The 26695-nt window shown below is 42.1% G+C and overlaps 1 protein-coding gene across 1 annotated transcript in view; it reads left to right on the forward strand.

Moving 5' to 3' along the window:
• The first annotated feature begins 1570 nt into the window (after nt 1–1570).
• The window catches only part of KCTD16 (potassium channel tetramerization domain containing 16), a 203480-nt gene continuing 178355 nt past the window's right edge, over nt 1571–26695 (forward strand). Inside the window, exons 1-2 of the mRNA XM_020806403.3 lie at nt 1571–2690; nt 3037–4200. Coding sequence (XP_020662062.1) covers nt 3369–4200 — 832 coding nt within the window. The 5' untranslated portion in view covers nt 1571–2690; nt 3037–3368. The remainder of the gene's footprint in view (nt 2691–3036; nt 4201–26695) is intronic.

Consider the following 26695-nt stretch of genomic DNA (forward strand, 5'->3'; position numbering starts at 1 on the left):
CTAGTTAGAGGTAATGAGTTACTTTTATTGTGTTCCTTTTTACAATAATGAAAGTATGGTTACATTATGATAGGAAGGTTTTTTCCCTGGTAGGGAACTGTAATCTTTTTTTTAAAAAAATTTTTTAGCTCTACTACAAGGTGGAGGTGGAACGCCATATAGGTCAACTGATAACCACAAGAAAAGCAACTTTTTGCAAAGGAATCTGTGTTGCCTATGTCTTCTATGCACTCATGTCATAATTTCATCAAGCCATTAGGTGGTGCTCTGAACATGCAAAATAAACCCAGCTCCAGATTTTATTTTTATTTTTTATTTTCTGGAAGGGACAAGTCTATTAAAGTCACAGGGGGTGTCTTAAATGTAACCAAGAGAATATGACTTGGCAAAATTAACAAGATATTCTTAGTTATATGGCAATTAAATCTGCTATGCCAGTTTTTAAGATACATTTGTCTATGAAGCTGTTAAAATCCTCATGACAAGTATAGCCCATCAAGTTGAAAACTCTAAGCATGGGGCAGCGACTGAAATCCTGTGGTGCAGTTATGCAAAAGGTGTAACTTTTAGGTGCAAATTACCACAAGTTAAGAAATCTTTATAGGCATTATCTGTTACATGCTGAGTTTGCCAATTGAGGTTTAAAAGTTACACCTTTTGCATAACTATGCAGTAGGATTTTGGCCAATAGGTATTTGCTGACTGATGACTTTCTGTTTTAAACATATGCACACCGTGTGAACCAGGGTTTGATTTGATTTATTTATTTATTTCTTATCTGCTTAACCTGGGGGTAACCTGGATGCAGTCCATGAGTACTTCATTATCTGACCTCCACACTACTCTCCTGCCATGGTGTGCAGTTATTGGTCTCTTTCATAGCTTCTGTTGGTGTCAGGTGGGGACTTTTTAAAAAGCTGAATGGCAGTGAGAAGGGGCAGTTGAGTTGGGTCTCTACTGAGGGGAGAGGGCTAATTCTGGAAACTACCATCAAAATTTAACGTTCATGTAGCAATTACTCTTGGGATCTGCTAGCATGTGTGAAAAATACTATGTAACAAAAAATTTTAAAAAATGGTTTGTAATCTCTGAAAGATTGAAGCTTTAAGGCAGCCATAGTCCATCTTGGTTGCTCAAAGGGCGGGGGCAGAGAGGCACTGTGAAAATTCACATGTGTTGTTATGCAAATAAATTAGCAGCTTAATATAATCCTTGCAGTTTCACCAGCAGTAACAGCAGTATTACTGATCTCAAAAAATACACACTGTAAAATGCTAGATGGTTTTGTTGGCTCATTGGTTTGCATATTTTAGCTATTGTTAGATTGGTTCCATTGGTAAAGCAGATACAGTCACTGCTGCTTTTGAAAACAAAAGTTTAAGACCTCAAATCCTATATTCACAGTCAGCCTCACTGAAGTCGATAGGACTTATGAACAGACCTGTACAGGACTGTATTATAGTTGCCTCATAGTGAAATTTATGATCACTTTTTATTTCAGGGACACAGTTTGCTTCTATTCTAACTTTTCAAGGCAGTGGCTATGTCTGCAAAACATCCGTTTCTTCCATTTTACACCCCCTGCCAATTGTATGACAGATCGTGATGAGTTAATTCAGTGTGGAAAGGCTGAGATTTTTCTCTATAAGTGTATGGGGAAATTAAAGCTTAATTTACATGTTTATGTAGTTCAGATTGCCCTACGTGTCTTTTGGGGACCGTCTCAAACCAGCAAGGTTCAATTTGCACAGCAGTAAAGAGAGATGCCATTTATCAAAGCAGTAAAATGTGCAACAGGAACAAGAGACACAGGACCAGAGAACTTGAATGCATGCTCAAATATAGAGCTCTGCAAGGGACAAAATGTGGAGCCGGTCTTTTCATCTAGCGGATTAAGCAGCATAAGCTTTTCTGGAGAATCACAGTTGGTCTGGGAATAGCTGTCTGAGGGAGCCTCATGCCGTGCTTCCTTCCTGCAACTCGTTAAAAAATGAAGAAGGGGGAAATGAACAAGCAATGAGTCCCACCCCCTCCAGGTTGCTCGGCTTTCTCAAAGCCATATTCCTTTAAGATGATGTAATAGTCATTTCCCTGGATGGTTTCTTCCCTGCACTGCTGAAACAACAGCATCTGAACTGCACTGGGAACTGTGGAACCACCCAGCTCAGCAACCAGAGCAGCAGCCTGGGTAGCGAAAGCAAGAGCAAGCAGCTTCCTTGGGCATCCTGTCGAACTGCTGCAAGCGTGCACTCTCTCAACCTGGAGACTTTATGTCCTTCTAGCGTGGGTACCACTGTGAGCTACCGCTGAAATGCATTGCTGTCCAGCTCACCCTCTTGGCTTTCTGCAAGTCATCTGAAGGAAAGTCCTCTTATTGATATCCACTCCTTAAGGATCCTGACCTGGTGGGAATTATGCTGGATATTTTTTTTATGTTATTCTGTTCTCAGCCTTGCTGCACTAATCCATTTCTCTTCTTCAAGCCCTCAGTCAAGTTAACTTTGCTCCTCTTTTAAGTTTTTCCTGGATATTGCCAAATGGTCTCAGTTTCTGCTCTTAGTTCCTTTCCTGTCTTGGATAGGCTTTCCCCCTCCCCACTTCAGACTGAAATCTTCCTCCATGATCATTTGGGGGCTGCTTAGAAAATGTTGCTTCCTTGCTCAGGAACTGTATGCATCAGTGCAATTAAGGTAAGGCTTGATTTCTTCTCTCTTTTCATGTACTCTAAATTAGATGCTACTGCAGCTGGAATTAGTGTGATTCGTTTATTTATTTATTTATGTATGCATTTATTTATTTTTATATTGCCCTATTAGTGCAAGCATGGGTGGTTTACACAAGATTAAAACACACTACTGTATGATGTTGTGATGTCTTGTTAGCTCCTTTACTGACCAAAAAATAAATCCAAAGAAAAATTAGGAAGGTAAATATTACTTAATCAGTAGCATCCCTTTAGGACTCAACTGCTTTTTCTGTTTATTTATTTTTAAATCTATACAGAACAATGATTCATGGTTCTTTCTTATTCAACAGGCTTGTGAATGATAGGAAATGTGACTTGATATTGCACTGCTTGGGGCGTTGGTGGAGGATCTGAGCTTTTGATTGCATTCTGTGAACTCAGCCTTCATTGCCCATCATTAACAGTTCAAGCCATTTTGCCAAATTTTTTTGTGAATATCATTTCTGGACAACTACAAAAACAAATCCTACACTTCCCCTTTATTTTCCATTTCTCTCTCCAGCCTCCACATGAATTATAGTCTCCTTAAATCTTGAGGGGAACCGATACAAGAACCGTATTAAAAATCTGGATGTGAGTGAGAGTTATACCACAATTTGTGAACGGTTTGTTTAAAAGTACCATGGCCTTGAGTGGAAATTGCAGGACTTACCTCCCTCCTAGAGAGCAGGCAACAGCTGCACACTCTTTCCCAGAAGTGATAGAACTGAATGTGGGTGGCCAGGTTTACTTCACTCGCCACTCAACTTTAATAGGTATCCCTCATTCCCTGCTTTGGAAAATGTTCACCTCCAAAAGGGAGACAGCCAACGACCTAGCAAAGGATTCCAAAGGAAGGATTTTCATTGACAGGGATGGATTCCTGTTTCGCTACATTCTGGACTATCTCAGGGACAAGCAAGTGGTCCTGCCTGATCATTTTCCAGAACGAGGACGGCTCAAGAGGGAAGCCGAGTACTTTCAGCTACCGGACTTGGTCAAACTTTTGACTCCCGATGAGATCAAGCAGAGTCCCGATGACTATTGCCACAGTGATTATGAGGAGGTTTCCCAGAGCAGTGACACTAGAATATGTGCCGCATCGTCTCTTATGCCTTCCGACCGGAAGTGGGGCTTCATTACCATCGGCTACAGAGGGTCGTGCACCATGGGTAGGGAGACCCAAGCAGATGCCAAGTTCAGGAGAGTCCCAAGGATTTTGGTTTGTGGCCGGATTGCTCTAGTCAAGGAAGTTTTTGGAGAAAGTTTGAATGAGAGCAGAGACCCAGACCGGGCTCCCGACAGATACACTTCCAGGTTCTACCTGAAGTTCAGGCACCTGGAGAGGGCTTTTGATATGTTGTCGGAATGTGGATTCCACATGGTAGCCTGTAATTCTTCAGTGACAGCTTCTTTTGTCAATCAGTACACTGAGGACAAAGTTTGGTCCAGCTACACAGAATACGTCTTTTATCGTAAGTACAAGAGACCTCCAGTGTGATGAGGTGCTGGGTTCTGTGGGCTGAGGGTTTCCTCGGGGTCTTTTTCTTTGGGTGGCTGCCTTGTCTTTCTAGCACTGAGGAGCTCATGGTTTTTGCTGTTTACTAAAGTTTTGTTCTGGAAGTACAGGGTGCAAAGGTGCTTGTGTCTATATCACCTGTATTTTAAAAACACAATTATGAGAAAACCACATGGCTGGTGAGTTCAGTGGCATCGTCTTGGCTAGGTGGCAGCACAGACTGCCAGAATTTTCCTTCCTTCTCCATTCCTGTTGCATGTTTACACACACACACAAAAGGAGATCCTGCTCTCTCACCTTTGCTAATTGCTAGTTTGATTATCTTGTGTGTCTTTTGATTACTTGCTCAGTGTAATTGGAGCTGTAGAAAGACACTGCTGATTTAATTACAGGAAATCTCCAAATGTGATTCAATTTACAAAGGTAATAATTGTTTGGTAATAATTACGTACAGTCAACCAAGCCATCTGTCAACAAAGTTGACATACTTACATGCAGTGAAAGTAAGTGAAACTTACTCACCTTGGTTCCTTTCCAGCAGGAGCCTTTTTATAAATTAGCTTTGTCTTAAAATAGGCAATGGATGCCTAAGAATTAAGTTTCTATATCTTTCTGCAGTTACTCTGATAAAAATGTTCTTCTAAACTATGTACATACCCTGCTGTATGGAATTTCATCAGAGTTTGGGTAGAATGTGAGAGGTTTTGGAATTTTCCTGGTCTCACCAGGACAGTTTCTGTTTCCATTAGACTATGAAAATACTTGGTGTTTGATGTGCTGAGCTATATTATTTCATCTCACATTTGTTTCAAATGGGAGGAGAGGTATTTTCCCCTCTGTCACAATCAGATTACCTTTGTCATGTTTAAATGTGTTTCATGTGGATGAATACAAGGTAGGAATCTCTTATCTTATTGATCTGCTACTTAAATAAGAGGCTTATCTCGGTTTCATCTCTACTTTTCAAAATTTGAGAGATGGCTTTAACTGCGCTTAGTAGTAATTTGAAGGCGTTAAGGACCTGGCTAAATGATCAGTCTACGAAGTTGCTTAGTTTTGATGTATTGGAACTCTGTTTTCATATCAATGAACCTGTTAATATGTCACAGAATCGATTAACAGTTCTTGCTAAGATACCGTAATTCATACCAACCTGTCTATTGCGCAAAAAAAAAAAAAAAAAAAAAAAAAAAAAAAAAAATCATGGAAGAAACAAGGTAAGACAGCTATAGATTATCGTGCGCTGTTGATTATTCATTTGTATGTTTTGTAAAATGAAAGATTCAGAAAGATGTAGCATTCTGGTTGCTTCTTTGCCCAGAGGTTAGGACTGAAACCATATATTGATGAGAACGCTCCCTTCCCCAGATATTATTAGTATTTTGTAGTTAATGCCATCTGTACTTTACCAAGGCATTAGCTTTTAGTTTTTTACCTTTACATTAAGGGGACTTAGTGAAGAAGTAAGTTTCAGGACTAAGCCTAAACTTACTGCTTTTTTTGAAAAATTGAATTTGTATTCATTTTTTTCTTTTGTGGAAGTTACAGTGACTGATCATACAGTATGGCAGGTATAAAGGAAAAGAGAGAAACAGAAGCAAAGTAAAATAAAGCAAAGAAAGTTTAAATTCCCCTGAAGAAATCCAAGTTAATGACTTGTGCAACTGAACTGGAGATACGATATATGGTTCTCATAACAGCTTTTCTCTCTGCATTTCATAAATGGCTCTGATTTTCCTTTCTCTCAGATATGTAGGTTTTACAGAAGGTGAAGCACCTTGCCACTGAGGGCATCATCCACATTTTTATGTTCACCAGTGCATTAACCTAAGCAAACTGTAGGCATATTCATACTTGGATTTGACAGAGAGAAAGGGAGGAAAGGTGAATACTGTGAACAGTTAGACGTTACAGCATGTCTATAGAAAATATGCCCAGCAAACTCCTTAACTTCTTCCTTATGGGTCTTGCTATTTCCAAAAAAGCCAATAGGAGCCTTAGACTGGCACAGACTTCTTATATTCTTTGGGTGTGTTGAAGCTGAGAGGGATGTGTCGTACAGTGTTCTATGGCATGGTCAGGTTGAAGATGTAGCCTTTATTCATGTTATAGTATTGTGCAGCAGAGCAAATCAATATTCTACAAGGCAATTCTAAAAAAAGGGCACAGCCCAAACAAAAGTTTATAATTTTGAAACTAGACTTTGGATCTACACCAACAATGACACAGACATAGCAGGCAGTCTGCACTTTCTCTGTGAGAAATATGGGGAAGTTTGGACAAAGGGTTTTTGAGGTATGGCTTTTTAAAAATAAAGCTATTTACCCCCCTCCATTCAGAAACAAGTGGCTTCAAAACATCCCCAGATTTAAAATAACTAATTTAAATTGGGAAAAAAGTCTTGCCTATCTTGAAAGAGAATGGTTGGTCCCATGTGCTTTTTTATTTGAAAAGAATCCAGGCTGCAGAGCCTGAAATACTGCTTCTCAAGGAAAAAGGCTTTTCAAAAGGGAAAAACAACAGCTTTGTTATAAGACTGAGCATGTGTGGAACAGGCTTACTACCAAGAGAGTTCCAAAGTAGAGACATTGTTGCATCTTAGAATGGATGATCTTGACTTGGTTTCTAGTGACTATCTTTGCTAACTTTCAGCTGTCTATTTTATTTCAAAAGGTGAAGGGACATATTTCAGAAAAAAAAAATTACACAACATATTTGTAGAGCTTTTGGGCTGATATAACCTCCCTCCCCTCAAGTTTCCAAGGAAATTGTATTTAAATTGGAAGATAGGTTTCTAGCCTGCATTCTGCAGAGTGGACATGGAAATATTAGTTTACCTGAGAAGTTAACAGATGTGTATGTTTCTCCATTGTATATGTTGCATTTACTGGCATCTTTGCTTCACCACTTCATTAATTCCAAAACTAGCATTTCAAAATATTTTGGCACAGAGGGACTACAGCCAAATTGTCTCTTGTCCCAGCAACCATAGTGCAGATCATGCACTCTCATCTTCTTAAATCCTGTAGCATTGGGCATTTTTACATGAGGGAAGTTTTTGTTGGAATTGGTGGTAGTGTATGTACACATAAACTTATGTTTTATAAAAGCCAGGAAATTCAGTTCTTCAAAATAGCCTCCGGTTTATGAATGTGGAATATTGCCATTCTTCAATGGCAGCAGTCAAGATAGTCTACAGGATACCCTTTTCTGCTTGCTACTATTCACATTTGTTGAAAAACAGCCCTAACAATTACTTTGTGTTTTGGCTAGAAGTTGTTAACTGATGAAAAAATAATTCAGCTTCTGGGATTATCCCTTGCTTGGTGTCACTTTGTGAATGATAGTGAGCACAAGAGGGTATCTTACAAACTATGGGTCTCCAAACTTTTGAGAGTGACGGCCACAACGTATATGTTCCAGATTTTTGAGGGCCAAACACATGTGTGTGTACATACACCTGCCTGCCCTCCCTCGTGCCCACACACCTGCCCACCCGCCTGGCCGGATAAAAAATATTAAAATATTAAGGTCCATATACTTAACCATATTTTGGGATGTCACCCTTCCCATGTTGCCTACATTTCTCTTTGGGCCCTTTTTTTGGTGTTATATCACCCTTTAACTCCATCCAGTCACTTTGCATGGTTCATGTTTTTCCTATTGGGTATATAGTGCTTGCTGGATGTATTTTGTACTGTGCCATATTCTTACAGTGCATTCTATTTTAAGCTGATAGCATACCAGGTTTCTTGGTTTATGGAATAAAACTATTTTGTTGTTATTTGTTAGAATTTGAAATTCTAAGAATTATGTCACCGGATGTTTAGATTTATGTGATACACTGAACAAATATTGGGTGGCATCTTCCAAGTGGAAATGAAGTCAACAATATGTGAAGGAAACTTTCAAAATAAGGGAGCTATATGTTCTATCTGCTTTGCAGAATGATAGTCTGTTCCCTCTTGGATTGTCAGAGGAGAGTCCTCTGTTTGAAGGTGCCATCTTTTAAAGGCAATCCCTCCAAGACTAGCTTAAAGATAATTAGTATAAGAATGGAGAGGAAGACACAGAAGTTGCCCACAAAAGAGTTAGCATCCAGAAGGCAGGTTGGCCAGTCACAGTTTTTCTGACAACAGTGAGACATGTTGCATTTCTGTTTAAATGCATAGTAATTGTTGCTCAATTTTTATCTATACCTGCAAAACAGTATATGCACATTTTATGCAAATCGCTTTTGTCCCTTTCTAAACTAATGCATGTCTTGTTTTTTTGGCATGCAAGTAGCCATCATACTTAAAAATGTCTTAATGTGGTATAGAAGCTTCCAAGGGTTCATGGAAATGGTTTGTAACTCTATTCAACGCACATGAGGAGTACTCTTACACCTCATAAAAATTACTTGTGTTACCTTACCTGACAAATATTGGAGTGTGCACAGAAGCATGCAGACACCCCTATATACAGTGAGTCCCTGTCTTTATTGCCCATGTCTGAGACCTTTTGAAATATGTCTGTTTGGAATATTGGTAAAATTGTGTGGGATAGGCTGTGCTGGCCCAAGACATTTTGCTCCCTGAGGGAAAAGAATACAGTGGTACCCCCTGCCATTACAGATACAGATGCTAACTGCACTGATAGCTGAATGTTGCTCCAGCACTGGTGAGAGGATACTGTCCTTTTTCACACCTGAGAGAGTAGACTTGTTGAGGGCAGTGCAGAGTGGGCCCGGATAGTGCTGTCCTTCAGCACCTTGTCCAGGATCTCACCCTAAACATTTGCAGCCTGCAGTCTGTGCTTTACTCTGTACAATGTTAGGGCAAGTCATGTGCAGAGGCACCATTTTCACCTTTAGTATACAGCATGTGAGTGACAGCTGCTTTTCACTCCAGTCACTGGATCCATGTTGACCACCACCTCTTTCGATTGTATGGATTGAAGTGCCAGAACTAGGACTTGACAAAGCAATGGATGTCTTGACTCCAGTCCTCAGAAACAGGCCCAGCTAGAGAGAAGGAGCCAAGGTGATTAGAGAGTTCTCTGCTGAACCCAGGCCCTTTGGTTGCTTTTGGTTCTGTTCAGAACGGTCTCCTCAGGACACTCTCCTCAGGAATACCAAGGAGCTTTGGAGGGACAGATTTAAACAGAGATTACAAAGGGCCTTTTGGTTGAACTGTGGGGTGTAGCTCTGTGTACGGTACTTATGAAGCAGGTGTGTTTGTGGAAAGGAGTAAGGCCTTCTCATTTTCTGTGGCTTAATGTGACAAGATCAGAGTTGTGTGTATCTCTGTGTTTCAGTAGTTGCTCCCATATAAGAGTTCCTCTTTACATGGGTTTGTTCAATGTATCCATCAAGAGCATGGCTATCTTAGCTGTGCCCCATTAGCATGGAGCTTGGGCTCCATGATCACTGCAGATGGTGACAGCAGCCACAAAATTAAAAGACAACTGCTTCTTGGGAGGAAAGCAATGACAAACCTTGACAGCATCTTAAAAAGCAGAGACATCACCTTGCCGACAAAAGTCCGAATAGTAAAAGCTATGGTTTTTCCTGTAGTGATGTACGGAAGTGAGAGTTGGACTATAAAGGAAGCTGACCGCCGAAGAATTGATGCTTTTGAATTGTGGTGGTGGAGGAGGCTCTTGAGAGTCCCCTGGACTGCAAGGAGAACAAACTTATCTATTCTGAAGGAAATTAACCCTGAGTGTTCACTGGAAGGACAGATCCTGAAGCTGAGGCTGCAATACTTTGGCCATCTCATGAGAAGAAAAGACTCCATGGAAAAGACCTTGATGTTGGGAAAGTGTGAAGGCAAGAGGAGAGCCGCCTAGAGTGGTCCTATGTGATTCAGATAGGCGGGATATAAATTAAATAAATAAATAAATAATAAGAAGGGGACGACAGAGGATGAGATGGTTGGACAGTGTCATCGAAGCGACCAACATGAATTTGACCCAACTCCGGGAGGCAGTGGAAGACAGGAGAGCCTAGCGTGCTCTGGTCCATGGGGTCACGAAGAATCGGACACGACTAAATGACTAAACAGCAACAACAAGTGCCTCCTTCTTCATGCCACTGCCTTGTATAGATGTATAGAGTGGTTGCTAGAGCAACGTGCCTGCTTGGGCCTCCTCCAGGCCCCTGAACCTCCTTCCTGGTTTCACCTGCCACCAGACTGACTAAAACAGTGTTGGGCCTCCGTGACATTCTGTGGTCAGGACAGGACAGTGAGTACAGCACAAGGGGCAACTCTGGACACAACTAATTGTGGTCAGGCAAATTAAAAAAACAACACAGATTTATCAACCCTTCTGATAGAGAGGCATTCCAAAACAAAAATGCAACTACCTTTATCTGTGACAAGAAACAGAAAGTGGAGGATTCGTTTGCTGAGACTAAAACAGTTTGCCCTGGAACCCCTCATAGTGGTTTAGGAAATTGCCACAAGACCTGATTCATTCTTTTAGCATCCAAGAATCATCCTGAAAATTTGAAGTGGAATTGATATCTTGCATTTCTGTCCCCTGAGTAAGGCTCAGTGATTATGTGAATCTTAAATCCATGCCTAACATCTCAGTTCAGATTAGTTGCGAATTCTAGTGCAATGAAATGCATCATGTTATATGACTGTGAAATCATTATAACGTCAGTTGTGAAATTCAGTAAGGATTGAGAAGAACTACCTTGTTCTAGGAGAAAGTACATTGTCTTAAGAAAATTGGTTGGAGAGCTTTCATTGTTTCCGTCACCTTAGAACAGTGTGACCAAAACACCCAACTCAAATTTGCCATATGCAAATCATAGTGACATAATAGTGTGCCATGTAACAATGTATGGCTTTCCTGGGATGCAGCAATTATATAGGTACGTAAATCTCCCCGTAGACAAACTAATGTAAGAATACTGCCAGTCCATATTAAGTGTGTATATAAAGTGGTCACAACCCCTTCACATCAAATTTCCGAAATTCAGTTTTCTCAAAAACTCTGAGGACCAATACAGATGACAGCTGGTTTTCCAGTGGGACATTCCAGCTTCTTTGCAGCTGCATCACCATAATTATTTAATTAGAGCTGCCAACTGTGCCTATATAAGCATTAATTTATCAAGCTGTTGTGCCTGGGTTAATGGGCCGAAACAGTGGGAGGCCTTCTAAAGCAACTAGTTAGCTACATGCAAAGATGTTCTGTGCTGATCCATTTAAATACAGTTAAATCTCAGTGTGTTTAAAAGATAGTGAGAGAACTTGGTATATGTTGCTGCTGAAGAGCCTTTTTGTGGTGGTGGGGTTTCAGTCAAAAATCTTACATGCAGCAAACAACCTATTTCAAAGTATGCATATGGATCCCAGAAAAGAATAGAGGAGAAAAATAGATGCTCCCTAGATTAATTGCATTCAGGAGCATGAAAATATCCAGTAACTCAGTCAGGCAATACACACGGCATCGACAGTCTCTGTGGGCAAAAGACGTAGACATATGAAACCCTAGTGGGACATTCGTGTTCACTTGCGTTTGCAGGAGCTGCTAAAGGCAGCACAGCAAAATTACTTCTGCTTTGCTGGGCATGCAGGGAGAGGAGATGCTGAGCAGAAGCAGCGGATGGCAATGCAACGTGTATGCTCAGTGCAGCGGGGCTGTGCTCCAGCTTTAAACTAGGCCAGCACAACAGGGAATACAGTATGGAGGCAGCCTGTGCCTGTGCGTATGTTGGGTCCATTATTTAACAGATCCTGGGATTACATGGTCTTTGTGCGGGGTCTGCTGAAACAAAAGACTGCGCAGAGGATGAGTTGCCATTTAAAATGGAATATAGGCTCCTGCTCTCTTCTGGTGCAGTAGTGACCTCCCAGGCCTCTTCTCTGTCACCCAAAGCTTGTCTGGGTGTGTGGACAGGAACTGAGATCATTTATTCCTAATACTATTTTCTTCTGTGCGCATAAGTCTCCTATTGTTTGCTCAGCCCTCTGTTCTCTGGATTATATGACTGTCACATTGCACTGTATCTTGTCTTGGAGGGTCAAGACAAAATACTCTTTTGGGAGGACTAGGCACTAGTTTTATTATTTTATCCTATACTGGAAGCCGCCTAGAGTGGTCGAGTAGACCAGATAGGTGGGCTATAAATCAAATAAATAAGTAAAAATAAATAAATAAATGGGGATCTGACTCTTGCAGCTTCTTGCTATTAATGCAAAACACAAAACAAAACAAAATCCTTACAGCAAAATTTCTCTGGGCAAGCCATCCCCTCCCAATAAATCTAATGTGAGATCTGAAGGGATTTTTGTGGCGAAAGCACCAGCACACACGTAATTTGTACAATTCCTGCACAAAATAGCATATTTCCTGCAGAAGACAGGTTGGAAAGAACACTGAGCTTTACGGAACTTTCGAATTTCTTGTACAAAAAAAAAAGAAGAAGAAAAAGAAGAAGAAGAAGAAGGGAAAACAATTGGAAAAAATGAAACTGGAGCCTCCTTTTAGCAATAAGTTGTGAAGTCTTAGTGGCCCAGTAGGAGATCTCAGTGAGGAACGTTGACATGTTGGGAAGTTCGGCAGAACAAGATATTTTCAAATACTGCCACATCCTACTAGGCAGTTTCCAGCAGGTACTTCAAGTGGTCAGTCCTGGGCTGCATGTGTTCTCATTTTTAAAAACTGATCATTGGGCGAAATCCTCTTGCTTAGCTATGTGAGTATAACTCAATGTTATGCTTGCGGTGGCTACAATAGTGCCGAGGCAGAAGTGCTGTCAAACTGGGAGTTTGATTCCCCACTATTCTCCTTGACAGGGGATGGACGCAATGACCCACAGTATCCCTCCCAGCTCTGGAATTTTAAGATCATCATCATCATCATTAAAGCACTTCAGATGGTACACTGTACAATGGTTGCAATGAGTATTCCCTGCTGCTGGTCATAGCATTTACATGGGCATAATTTTACATTAGACCTGCACAAACAAGATTCCTCCCATTGTGAGGCTGAGGATCAATTGTCGGAGAGAACAAGACCAGTACCCAATTCAAGAGGACCCTTGAATGCTTTCTGGTTGGAGCCCCTCTGTCAGTAATCCCTGGTGTATTTCCTTGGCTGTGGCATCATAAGGAGTAATGCGCTAAGTTTATGCGGTTCTGATTTTAGTTTCCCACAATGTCCTGGAATGACATTATGCTGAGAACATTGTGGGAGGCAAAAATAGTAGCTGGACACAGCTTTCCAGCACTTTTCAGAGTACCGAGGTGAAAACAAAAAATGAGGTAGGCTAAGCAGTTGGCTTCATTTGGGTCCCAGAAATGAATGTGTACATCCTTACATTCAGCTACTCTGCATATTCTCGCTATTTATAAAAGGAGGAAGTGAAACAATACAAGCAGGTGCAAATTATTGGGACCAAAAATGGCAGAAGTCAAGGAACTTGGCAAGGCTACTAACAAAGGATCAAGCAAATGACAAAGGGGGAGTACCAGAAGATGGAATTCACTTCCTGAAGGTATGGTGATGGCTTGAACAAAGGGTGAGAGAGACACACACTGGGTAAATTTATAAATGGTGATGGCTAGAAATATACTACTTGCAGTACCAGAGGCAGCATGCATCTTCTGGGAACAACTGCAGAACAAGAGTGGGAGAGGACTCAGAACGTCATGTCCAGCTTGTGGGGCTCCCAAAAGCCTGTTGTTGGTGCATGTGGGAAACAGGATGCATAAAATATGAGACAGAATTGGTTTGATCTACCAAGGAGCTTTCTATGATGTTAGGTAGGCCAAAGACCCATTCCTATGAGCTGCCTCCTGCAATTTCCCCAAATGTGATAAACTCGACTGCATAATTTGTGGTAGAGCTGCTAATAAAGGGGGCATGGTCATAATGAAAGTGTGAGTACTTTACATATGGTGAGAAGACTGTACTAGACCCATCCTCTTAATCATTTTTATCACACAAAAGCGACACAAAAGAAGAGGGAGAGCTTGCTTTGGAGCTGCGTACAAGCCAACATCCCCCCAAAATCAGGGTTGTGGCTCATGCGGAGATCATACATAGATAGTACTGGCTCCCCCTCTTTAGATAGCCCATTTTCATGTAGAGAAAGGTGCCTGAAGAGGATAGAGCTAATGCCTTCCCCTCGCAGCATATGTTGAGTACACATTTTTATAATGTTTCTGATATTCTTCGAGATATATTCCAAAGTCTGAACAAGTAGGAAAGTTTCTTCCTATTTTTTTTTAAAGGCTGAGAATATTATGCATATTTCCTTGAGGCTTGCCTTGCCTTCCTAACCACAAACATAACATATCTTGGGTAGCTGTAATGTTCAAAGGAATCTTTGAGATGTCTATGGCAAAATGGCTTTAGGCTGAAAACTAATTGACAGGCTTTTTGAGGCTTAAAGTCATGGGCTCCTTTCACTCATTATACTAGGCCTGTAGGTTGTGGCCCTACTCTTCACCTTGCCATTCCAACAAAGCACTGTTTGGTCTATTCATTCTGCTGTTAAAGTCTGTTATGCAGATTAAGATATAGTTACGGAGTAATCCTCAAATTATATGTGGTTAGATGAATGTGTGCTATTGGGTAGGCGCTGGTATTTGAGGCAATGTGTGCAATAATTGGTGCCTACTTAGAATTCAGATTTGTGACCTTTAATAACAAAGGCAAAATAAATCCCAAGGGTATTCAGAAGGCATACTTTACCTAACATTAATTTAACCAACCACAACATGTCACTGGTTCTGTTTGAACAAAGCTGAGAGAGTCCTTAATGAGTAAATATATTCATATTCGTATTCATGCAGCATAACCGAAATTCTGAAGGCAGAAAACTTGTGAGCCGCCAACTCTAAATGCTTGCTGAGGTGGACTTGGTTTGTTGTAACACCAGCACTGCAATGTCAGCACCGCGTCATGATCTTTGAGAGAAATGACACAAGAGCCCTGTGGCACCTTAAATTTATTGTGGCATGTGCTTTCGTAAGCTCAAGGCTACTTCATCAGATGCATGCAGTGGCCTGGAAAGTAGGTATGTACCCACGGTATGATGTATTAGCATAATAATAAAACAATGCAGTGTGGCTAAGGGCAAAGAGAATGCAAGAGATAAAACACAGGCTTCAATCCATTCAGCGTTTCTTATTTCCAGGGACCTGAAGACAGAGCATTTAGTTCAAGTAAGTCTGAGGGCAACTTTTATGACTCTCGTCAACTCAAGAGGGATGCACCAATAATAGGATAAATTCCCCCCCCCCCAATGTGTCACCCAGTTACTTACCCAGCCCATTTAGTGCTCGGCTGTAATGTCACCAATCTAGACAGTTGAGTTAATTGCTTCCCTGACTGCCACTGCCCAGACTTTATTTAGCCTCTTGTGTGACTGTTTCAAAACCATTTTTGCATCCCGTATGGGGATGCTAACCTTGCATTCAGTACTGTACTGCAAACATGCAATGTAGCATAGGAAGAAAAGGATCCTGCTTCCTCGGGATACCGTTTGGTCTGCTTGCCCTCTCAGGCTAAGAGTGATACAGGAACACACAAGGATACATGGATTTGTTTGTTTGTTACATTTCTAGGCCCCTTTATCCCAGTGAGGGAACACAAGGTGGCTCACAGTGACTCAAACAAGGCACACTGAAAACACTATGAATTATAAGGTTAGAAAAAAATGAGACAGACAGTAATAAATAAAAACAATTAACTAATTATACAACAATAATTAAAAAGTGTTTTCAAATGTAACTCCCTTGGTTCCACACATTCTAGAACAGCTTGCAATAAGTCTACACCCTACATGGTACACAGATCTTCCACAACATTATAGTGACCAAAACCTTTTCCATATATTACAGTTACAAAAGGGTGATGAAGTCTTCACCAGGGGTGATCTTTGGTAATCAAAGATTTCCTACTTCTATCCTGCAGCTTGTCCAGTTTGTGTGTAATCAGTCTCAATGCATACAAAGCATGAATGCGCTGGGTCAGGAGGAGGAATTCTTTAGTTACTGAAAGTTACCCCTTGCCAGTGAAATCATCATTGCACAGGTGAAACCCACGTAACAGGATTTGGGCCCTCATTTAGTATACACTGAGTGTGGAGACTTCTGTTGGCAGAAGTAGCATTGAGAATTCCTTTGTATCTTAAATTTCTTTGTATTTTAAATTCATGTTGCATGGATCTGGCCTCATTGATATCTATGGGATTCAACATTTGTAATTTCCCCTAGGCATTAAATATAAAAACCAAACTATCATTGTAGTGTGAGCCCTTTTCTCTTCTCCTTGAGGCAACATGACTTTAGAGCAAGTTCAATATTTAAATGAAACTTTTCACACGTAGTCATCTGTCTCCGGAATGACCTATTGCTCTACATTTAGGACTTGCACATGGTGTCATCTGTATATGTTATTTTCTAGAAGAGCATTAGAAATGTTTTCACTGTGTTGCATTAATGTGATCAGAACTAGGCATTTTAAATGTGAAGCTGTCTCATGAGCAGGTCATTATTCCAATATGACAAAAGCATTTTATGATCTGTAATTGCCCCCCTTTTAATAGGTCATGCTAAGTTTTAATGGCAAAGCACATTTTAAAAGTTACAACACCATACAATGCAATGCATAAAATAAACTGCTGATTGTTCTGAAATTTAATGATCCCTCTTGAGAGGTTGGGTTGTAAGTACTCAGAGTAAGTAAGAGGAAGAGTGGGAGGAAGGAAGGGGGAAGTTCAAATGCTTTTGAATTTATGCAGTGCCATAGTAAAAGACGGACTGTTCACAGGATGGGAAGTAATGGAACCAAAACATTGTCCTTTCAGAGGGCAGATGTTCTTTAAAGCTGGCATGAAACCTTCCTTGGTCAAATTGTAATTGATAGCTGTATTGTGTAGCAGAAAATAATGTTCCTTAAGGCTAGGCAGACTGTTTAGGTTGAATAATTTGCATTCTCATTCTTTTGCTGCATTGGCTGCAGGATCATCTGGAAGTATATGCTGAATTTTTTCTGTAATGGAATTGATCTCTTTGTTTACTTTCTTTATTGAGAAACCATGGTCCATTTTAGAAACTTACTGGAACGAGTCCTCCAGATGCAACACATCTCAGGTTTGCATTGCAAAAATAAAAATTAAAAAGAGGAGAGAGAAAAAAAACTAACATGAATCCAGTCTAGCACATGTGTAGTGTTCTTATGGTGATGGTACATATACATTAGTTATCTGCCACAACCATACGAAAATATTGTTGTACTAAATGTGTGAACTGCTGAAGAAGAAAATCCATGAGATTCATGTGCACTTGTAACATATATTACACTAGCTAAAATCCAGGGGCATAATTTACTCCACATAAGATGGATGATGTCATCTGCCATTATGGTTTTTCAGAAATGAATCATTTCCAATCCCCCACAACGGTCCCAAGGCTCCCTTGAGTTCTCTTTTGTGGTGGGGAAGCTGTTGGGTGCTGTGGGAAGGGTGGGAGGAGGTCTTTAATTTCTGAAAGTTGCCACCTGCAGTATAATCATCTTGCCAAGGCAATCTTTGGAAATTGATGACCGTTTCCCATCCTGTGGCCTTCAATGTCTTCCTGTGATGAAAGGGTTCTTGAGGGAGCATTGGGACCTTTGGAAGTAGAGTGGGATTCAGAAATAGTTTTATTAAAAACAACAACACTGTGGCTGATGACATAATCAGTCCTGCATGGTGTAAGTTACATCGCTGGATTTCAGCAATTACATTGTATTGTGATGTGTATATTGCACTGTGGACATAGTGAGAGACAGGAAGCACGAGCAGTTATGCATTCCTGCTGTATATTTGGGGGTCCCTTTCAGGATGAGTGTGCACCATAACTATAAAGGGCATTGTGTGAGCTTATCTGTGGGAGCCTGATGAAGGTAGCTTCCTAAGAAAAAAAGCCATTGTGGTGGAGCAAAGGATAGAGGGTTGGATTCTGACTAGGGAGATCTAGCTTCAGAACCCTATTGAAGAGCCTTAGAAAGATCACTTTCTCAGAAGATGAGACCTCATAAGGCTGCGGTGAGGTTAAAATCTGATGCGATATTATTAATTGTTTGGAAGAAGGACAGGATAAAAGAAGTAGGATCATGTATACTACTACAACTACTAATGTGCCATTAAGTCAATTCTGACTTATGCTGACCCTTATCAGGGATTTCCAGGTAGAGAATGCTCAGAAGTGGTTTACTATTTTCTTCTTTTGCACATGAGACTGCAGCTTGGTCAAAACCACACAGGCTGGCTCTACTTTGTAAGAGTTGCAGTGGGAAATCAAACTCCCAACCTTTGGCCCCACAGCCAGATAACTAAATGATCAAGCTACCCAGTCAGTTTAATGTACATTAAAGATGTAACAAATTCTCCCTGGTTTTCTTGTTCACAACAAAAAAGGGTGTCTCAATACCTGGAAACAATGGACAACTACCATGAGATTTTTGCACCTATATGAAAGCAAAGAAGATAAGCACTCCCCTCCCCCCACATTTATACAGTAAAAAAGTATGTTTGCAGAAAAAGTCATATTTTGCATTAAGTACCTTGTATTTGTGCAAAACAGAAATTTTTAACACAAAGTACAATATTTTCTAGCATAAAATACAAATTTTATTTTTTTTGGCCCAGAACTTACTTCTGTCTACATTTTGCAAGAATGTGCTGAAGTGTGAAAAATGCACGAAAATGCTCATAATCTTGCCACTGGTGAGAAAATGTTTAAAATGTTTTATTCCTGCCCGCGGGAATAAAATAGCAAAGACTGACATCTGAGATGTACGCATTCTTGTTCAGTAGATGCTCTTCCAACCATTTGTCTTATCCTCAAGCAACTGTGTGACCCCAAATGTATTTCTCTTGCATGTCGGGCATTGGCATGCCCGGCACTATTGTAGCATGTCAAGAATCTTTAGCTTTCTCACTTCATCCAAAGCACCCTCCCTTTCTTTAATGGTACATTGTGGAGTTGTATCCAGTGAAGCAGAAAGCTGACTATTGGGATGGGGGCCATGGTTCAGGAGTTCAGAACCATGCAAGTGTCAAGAAAATGTGCCTGTTGTTTTCATTGCTGTTTTACTTACCAGCAAAATGACTTTACTCATGAGTTAGCTGCATATATCACACTTGGCATCCAACTGGAATACACTGATTCAAAGACTGACAATTGGTGGGGCAGGATTTTTAGATGGCTTCTTGTCTCCTTGTTGTAAGGAATGTAAGAATATCAGTTTCTCTCAGTTTCACATTTTTCCCAATTGACATTTCTTCTTTCCACATCGGTTTACAATGGAAGGGGAGGGGGACCTAGCCCAGAAATGTGTACATATATTTGTGTGTATTTGTATGTAAACACTGAATATACTTACCTCATTGACACATTATTTTACAAGCAGTTTTCCTTCATATAATGCAGTTCAGTATATTTTTTCACTATTAAGAACAGTTTTGTGTTCACTCTTTTCTAGAACCTGGAAACAATCATCTTTTAGATAACAACTCTCAGCATTTTTCTATCTGGGGAGTTCTAGGAGTTTTAATTTGAAAAAAAAAAAGATTCACAAGCTCTTCCCTCCTGCTATATCGATTCTTGGTAACTTTTTTTTGTCCGGAGAATGGTCACAGAATTATCAAAAATGTAAATACCAGAAGAGAACTGTGTTCCTGTTCACGTGTTTATGTTTGTTAAAAGGGCAATCAAACAAAATTCTTCTAAGCATTACATGACGCAGTGTCCTAATTAACAAAAATTGCCATGTCTTCTTCCGTGCTGTTTCAGGAATATGATTAAAATGTTTCTGATATTGTTCCTGATATACATTCCCAATATAATGGTAACAATAAACATGGCAGGAAGTAGAGCACTTACTTTATTCCCAGAACAAATCTATTTTATTGGCAGGTAAAATGAAATATCATCTTTCTAATTGTGCTAGCTGGATAGCTTAGTGGGTTGGCGTTTGATTCCCTGCATGGGCCTCCAAGGAGACAATATGGCCTTGGGCAAGCTGCATTGATACTGGAGAAGGAGGAAGATACCTAGAGAAGGAGGAATTGATAAATAACTTCTGAGTACTTTATACTTAGAAAATCCTAGCAAGGGTAGCTGTAAGTTGAAATTGACTTGAGAATACATTATTAATTAGATATGCTTGGAATTTTTCTGGGGATAGGATTTTGTGATGCCATACTCATTGAGACACTTCAGTGTTGCTTTTTAATCATGGAAGTTACATCAGAAGAACTGCAGACATCTGTGAAGATTAATCCAGGTGAGGTTATCTGGAAGTGGAGTCATGGCAACTGGACTTCTTTCTTATTAGGTTGAAATGTTTTACTCTTTATCCAAGTTGCTTCTTCAGTCTGATAAAAGTTGGTAGGTAGGAGATCCCTGATATATCCTCCACATTGGTTTCACTTCCCTCTGGTCTGAATAGGCTCATTAGATGGACAAAGGACAGACATACTGTGATATTCTGGGATGTCCCAATACCCCATGTCCACATATATCGGGGATTGCTCCCTAACATCTCAGAACAGATTGTCCTCTCCCTTTGCCAATCTTCTCTGCCTTATTCCCTCCTACTTCACTTTCTCCTTCCTTCCCTCCCTCCTTGTTTTACTTATCTGTGGAGGAACAGAGAGTGGCCAACAGCAGAAAAATGCCCATAAGAAGTGCAATCAAATGACACAGTCAGAAAGTGCACAGATTGGCATGGAACAATGGATTACTAGGCTCTACATGAGTAGTTCCTGTTTGGCACCAAATCTGAGTATAGCACTACTTTCTCCTCCAGTGGTGGTGTAAAAAACCCAGAATGCAAAGGCTGTGGGTTTGTTTTTTGTCCCACTTGGCCTCTGTTGACACTTACTTCAGCCCTGTGTTGTGTGGGCCCTGGAATACATGGGGAAAAAGAAAGTTGAACAAATGCTCAGTCTGAATTTGTTTATAACCTGAGGTTTTAAAAACAGGTTTGCTTGTTTGCAGTATTCTATTTAGCAGAATTAAAATTGGTAAAACGATAACATCACAGAAGGGGAGCATGGGTGTTCTTAGCCAGCAATTGTTGTACATTCCCATCTCTGGCCAAAGAGAGCCATCTGGAGTAGGGCAGCAGATGGGGTTTCTCTACAGCTGAGCTCAAAGACCCTGAAGGGGATCAGATATCATGACTGTTCCAGAACTACTGATGCTCAAAAGCCTTCTGGTTAAGTCTCGTCTTTGGCTGGTGTCCAGCTATGAGATTCTGCTTAACACACGCTGGGACCTGGTTCTGCTATGAACTTGGCTCCGGAGATGTATTCTAGGAACTAGTTTGCTTTGCGAGTTTACTATTCCACATATTTGGACAGTGGCAGTTCCACTGGCATATGCAGGCAGATGTTGGGCACCATTCACCTCAGCATGGCTCAATGAGTTGGATGCCTACTCTGCCTGGATCCTTTTCGATGGGGAGGGTTGCCGCGAGGGCCTCCACAGGGCTCATGGTCCAATCAGCTTTTCCTTTTGAAGGGGTCAGCAGCAGCAATGTGCCTCCTTTCAAGCCTTGATATGGGGAAAGGCAAAAGAAACAGGCCAGCCTGCCACTGGGGCACCCAAATATACTGGATTTAGTTTTCTTGGCCACGGATCAGTCCCATTAGCATTTGAGTCATGTTTTAAAATTATGTTTATCAAATGTTTTTATTTCAGTTGCTGGTTGTCGTTAACAAATGCCATGCTTGTGAATATAAATCACTCTCTTACAGAACTTTATTCTTCCTGGTGGTAATTTCCCAATGAGTGTTAGTCATATAAAACATCTTTTCATGTGTAAACTTTGAACCTGATGTTGATGTAAAAAACTGTACAGTTGTAGCAGACAAACAGCCTGAGGAGGTTCATGAATTACTGGTGCTTAATTTTCCCCCCTCCGCAGCTTCTGCTGAGTCTGCCATTATGGAAACTGATTGGCAAGTTCCAGATTAGTGATTCACAACCAGCGAGGCATGCGCTCCTTGTTGTGCCTTTGTGGGGGGGGGGGAGAGGAACATCATGATCTCAGAGGAATCATGTGTAGTTGGGGAGGTGAGGGATTGGTTCAATATTATACTTACTTTTAAAGAGAGAACAAAATGCTTTCACAGTACACAGTTTTGAAGGAGGGCATGGGATTTTTATGCTTATCAAATAAGACATTTGGGCAGTCAATCTCTTTAACAGGGACCAAGCAGAGAGGCTGAGAGGAATGGTACTAGATTCTCATCGATCAGTGATTTAATCTTATAAAAATAAATAATGGTTGGCTTAAAAAAAAGATTTATCCAGCATTGTTTGATGCTTCCTTATCTTCATTGTAATGAGCACTAGATTTGTTAAATGGATAGCCAGACCATGTCACTCATCTCTGCAGATGTTGAACATGCAATTTAGCTACCTCCGGGCATTTCAGATGCTTTTGTTAATCATCTGAAGCTGTGAGTTCACTCAGTGCTTTTTGTTCAAGGTGATGAGTGTATGGATGACTGTGCTTGGCTCCTAAGTAGATCCTGAGGAAAAAAGCACTTAACACTGCAAGGAACCTTTTCGCTCTAAAAGCCATGGGTGTGCCACAGCCACAGTAAATTGTGTCTTGATGGAATCCAGCCGACGGAAATAGTGTATCGGCACCACATGAGTATAATTTCAGATTTCATGTACAGAGGAGCACAGTTTAAAATTTCCCAATCTCTGTATGAAACATATGTAGAATCGGCAGTGTTCATGTCACCACTACCACACCCTTAAACAAACAAAATGAAACAGGATCAAATAGCAACTTATTTGTATCCTCTCCAATTCTAAAACCAGTTGCTTATGTGTAAATGAAAATGGTGTTCCTGCCTGGTCCCCATTAAAGAGATTGACTGCTGTTTTATATTTTTTAAGACCAAAAAGAAAAAAAATCCATCACAAAGTATTTTCATTATTACCAACTTCACAGCCATCATCGTTAAGTTTCTTTCACTTTTATCTTACCAGCACTTGAAATTTGCTCTCTAGCTGCTTGTAGTGTTGTGGAATTTCATACTATTGTAAGGGTGCCAAGACTATTTCCTGGCTTTTCTGCCTGTCTCTAATGCATTAATCAATCAGCCAGAGACAGAGAGATCCAATAGATATTTTCAGCCGAAAGCAAGCAAATAGTAGCAAACTTCACTCGCAGAAACACATGAAGAAGCGTGCTGCGCTCATTACAGAATATACTTTTATAAGATTTAAATGAGTAAGGGGAGGCAAAGAATGGGGAAAAGGTGGTGGAAAAGAGGGTTTGCAGACGTCATCCCTCCCAGTTCCGGGTGGTTAGACTCCGAGATCTCTTATCACTTAGACTAGTTAGTTGCAAGCAACAGCAATTCAGGCAGCCTCTCTCTGTTATCTATTCTTATCTGCTAAGCAGAAACCATGATACAATAGGTTTACACATTCATGTGGCAAAGCAGTTACAGAAAGCATGATGGCTATGGTTAGGCTAAGATCGTTGTCATTTAGTCATGTCCGACTCTTCGTGACCCCATGGACCAGACCACTCCAGGCCCTCCTGTCTTCCACTGCCTCCCGGAGTTGGGTTAAATTCATGTTGGTCGCTTCGATGACACTGTCCAACCATCTCATCCTCTGTTGTCCCCTTCTCCTCTTGCCTTCACACTTTCCTAATATCAAGCTCTTTTCCAAAGAGTCTTCTCTTTCCATGAGATGAGGCTAAGATATATATACTATATGTATTAATTTGACCCCTTCACTATATAAGCACAATATTTTTGAAAACTGAATGGAAGATCTGATTCTTCTGCAAGTTTTTCTAATAGGCCTTTGTTTTTATGACTCTTTTAAATTAGGCTTCTTAATTTATTAATTTTATCTAAAAGAGTTTTAATTTATCTTTCTAAAATGGGATAGAAAAACATTAGGAGTGGCACAGATGTGTGTTTTTGTACAACTCCCCCAGTTCAACAAGTGACACGGAGGAGGAATTTTCCTCACATCAGTCCAGCAGGGGAACTCCTGCTAAACTTTGTGAATTGGAACAAGGAATCAAATTCAGGTGTTTGGGCTTGTCAGCTTACGGCAAGATCTGCTGGTGTGGTCTTGATCTACTCCTTTCTCTTCCATCCCATTTCAAGTCATGCTAGACTAAGATTTAAACTTATTTTGAATCTTTAATTAAATATTTAGTAATACCATGTCTTAGGTAGTAGCAGGGCCGGACTGGCCATCTGGCAATTCTGGCAAATGCCAGAACGGCCGATGGCCAGAAGGGCCGGTTCCTGTCTCAGCGCAGGGCCAGGCTGAGCCCCCCTCCCCAAAAGAGAGTGAGCGAGCGAGAGAACGAAAGGGAGCCTTCCCTCCCAGCCCCCTTGCCTTGCCTTGCCTCCTCCTCTTCCTCCTCCTTCCTCCTCCTCCCGCCCCCTCCAGCTGGGGCATCCCCTCCAACCTCCCCGCCCGGCCCAAGAGGCACCCGTGCCCGAGGGGGGGGCAACGCCGAGGCCCGGCTCCTAGCGTGGCGGCGAAGGCGGGCTCCGGGCAGCGGAGGTGGCAGCCATGGGGACGCGGCTGCTCCGCCTCCCGCCCGTGCCTGCGGAGCCGGCGGCGGTGGCGTGCTTTGTTCAAGGCTAGCGCAGGCAGCCGAGACACCGTGGCTTCCCGGCCCTGCCTGCCCGCCGGCTGCTCTCGGGCCGCGGCTGGTGCTGGTGGCCAGCCAGAGGGTCTGGCTGGCGCATCTCCCGCCCTGCTCGCTCGCTTGCTTCCTCGCCCTGGCGCGCCGGGGCCGGGGAGGGCCGGAGGGCGGAGCGGGAGCAGCGGCAGGAGGAGGAGGAGGAGGTAGCCTCGCCTCGGATCCTCCCCCACCGCCCGGCCGCCCCGGCCCGGCCAAGCCCACTGCCCGGGCGCCCAGGTGGCCGAGAGCTCACGGTGCCCGGGTGCGTCACCTTCGCCGGGCGCCCTTGGCCTTTCCAAAGGGAAGCTCGCCGCTGGGGGACGGGAGAGGGAGCGGGCGCCTCAGCGAGGAGGGAAACCCGGGGGGGGCAGAGAGGGGAGAAGGAGGAGGAAGGGGGCGAGGACGGGGAAAAGAGCGGAGGGGGGACTGGAAGAGGTGAGGAGGGCCGATCGGAAACTGGAAGCCGAGAAAGCCTCTCCTCCCGGGCAGGGGTGGCCATGCTGCCTCCCAGGAAAGCCCCTCTGACGAGGCTGGGCTGAAGTTTCGTCGGCAAGCCCAGCCTTGACCGGAGGGATCCTGACCCGGTCCCGGGAAGATCAACTTTCCTGGCCATTTTTTTTTAAGTGAAAATTTCCTCATCAGAGCTGGGCTGCGCTGTCTTTGTTTCACTGTCCCCTGAGAATGTCACAACCCCGCTCTAGATACGAGTTGCCTTCTTATCCTGCTCCTTAGGATGCGCTGCAGCAGAAAAGATACACTCCTCTTGCACAGGGAGGTTCTGTTTATTTGTTTCATTCATATCCTCGGCTCCCTCCCAAGTTTTATCCTCCTTCCTACAGCCCTGTGAGGTAGCCCAGGCTGATGGCAAGAGCACCTCGCTCAAAATCCCCCCGGTGCATTTCAGGGGTCCATAGGGCCAATCCTGGCCCAAAGCCAGGTGTGCCTGTGTCCCCACAGCCGGTGGGCCTGTGTGCTCTAAATGCCAGGGCCGATTTTTGGTCCCAGTCCGGCCCTGGGTAGTAGGGAACATAAGACATGGGGCAACTTTGCGGCCACAATTTTATACCACAGAGCACAGTGGTTAGACTGCAATACTATGGTGAAGAATCTGGTCTTCAGAAACTTTAGTCTGATCCTGGGCTCAGGGAGCTGGCTTGAACTTGACTCAGCCTTCCATACTTCCAAGGTTGATAAACTGAGTACCCAGCTTGCTTGGGAGGGGGCAATGTGTAGCCTGCATAATTAAATTTAAGCACTATGGGGCAATGCATGCCTCACCATTGGCTCGATTGGCTAAGGCTGGTGACACCTGAAGTCCAACAACATCTGGAGGGCTCCACTTTGTCCACAACTGCCACTTCTCAATTTCTTCAGAGCTCAATTTAAATGGCACATGGGCCTGCTCAGGGAGGGTTGAAATAGCTTCCTTTTTGTTTCCACTGATGGTAGCTGTTCTGTAAAGCAATAGCACATTGCTGTTAATCCAAAGTCATGCTTCAGAGAGTAAAAGGAAGATGATATAATTTTCATGTGACTGATTGTGTTTGTTCACAGCTGGAACGCTATAGTGCTGTGAGGTGCACAATTGGCCATGAATGAAGCCAACATCCTAAGCACTTCAGCAAAGGGTGCTGATTCTTTGTCTCATTGCTCTGAAGCAGACATTTTGGTCTGTGGGTCTAAAAGGCCAGCGTAAGATCAAACTGAACATTTGAGAAACGACAGGTGCCCTTTCTGAGATTGCTCCTGTTGTACAGTTCTTTCAG

This window comes from Pogona vitticeps, chromosome 2 (assembly GCF_051106095.1).
Source record: "Pogona vitticeps strain Pit_001003342236 chromosome 2, PviZW2.1, whole genome shotgun sequence".
Taxonomy (NCBI): Eukaryota; Metazoa; Chordata; class Lepidosauria; order Squamata; family Agamidae; genus Pogona; species Pogona vitticeps.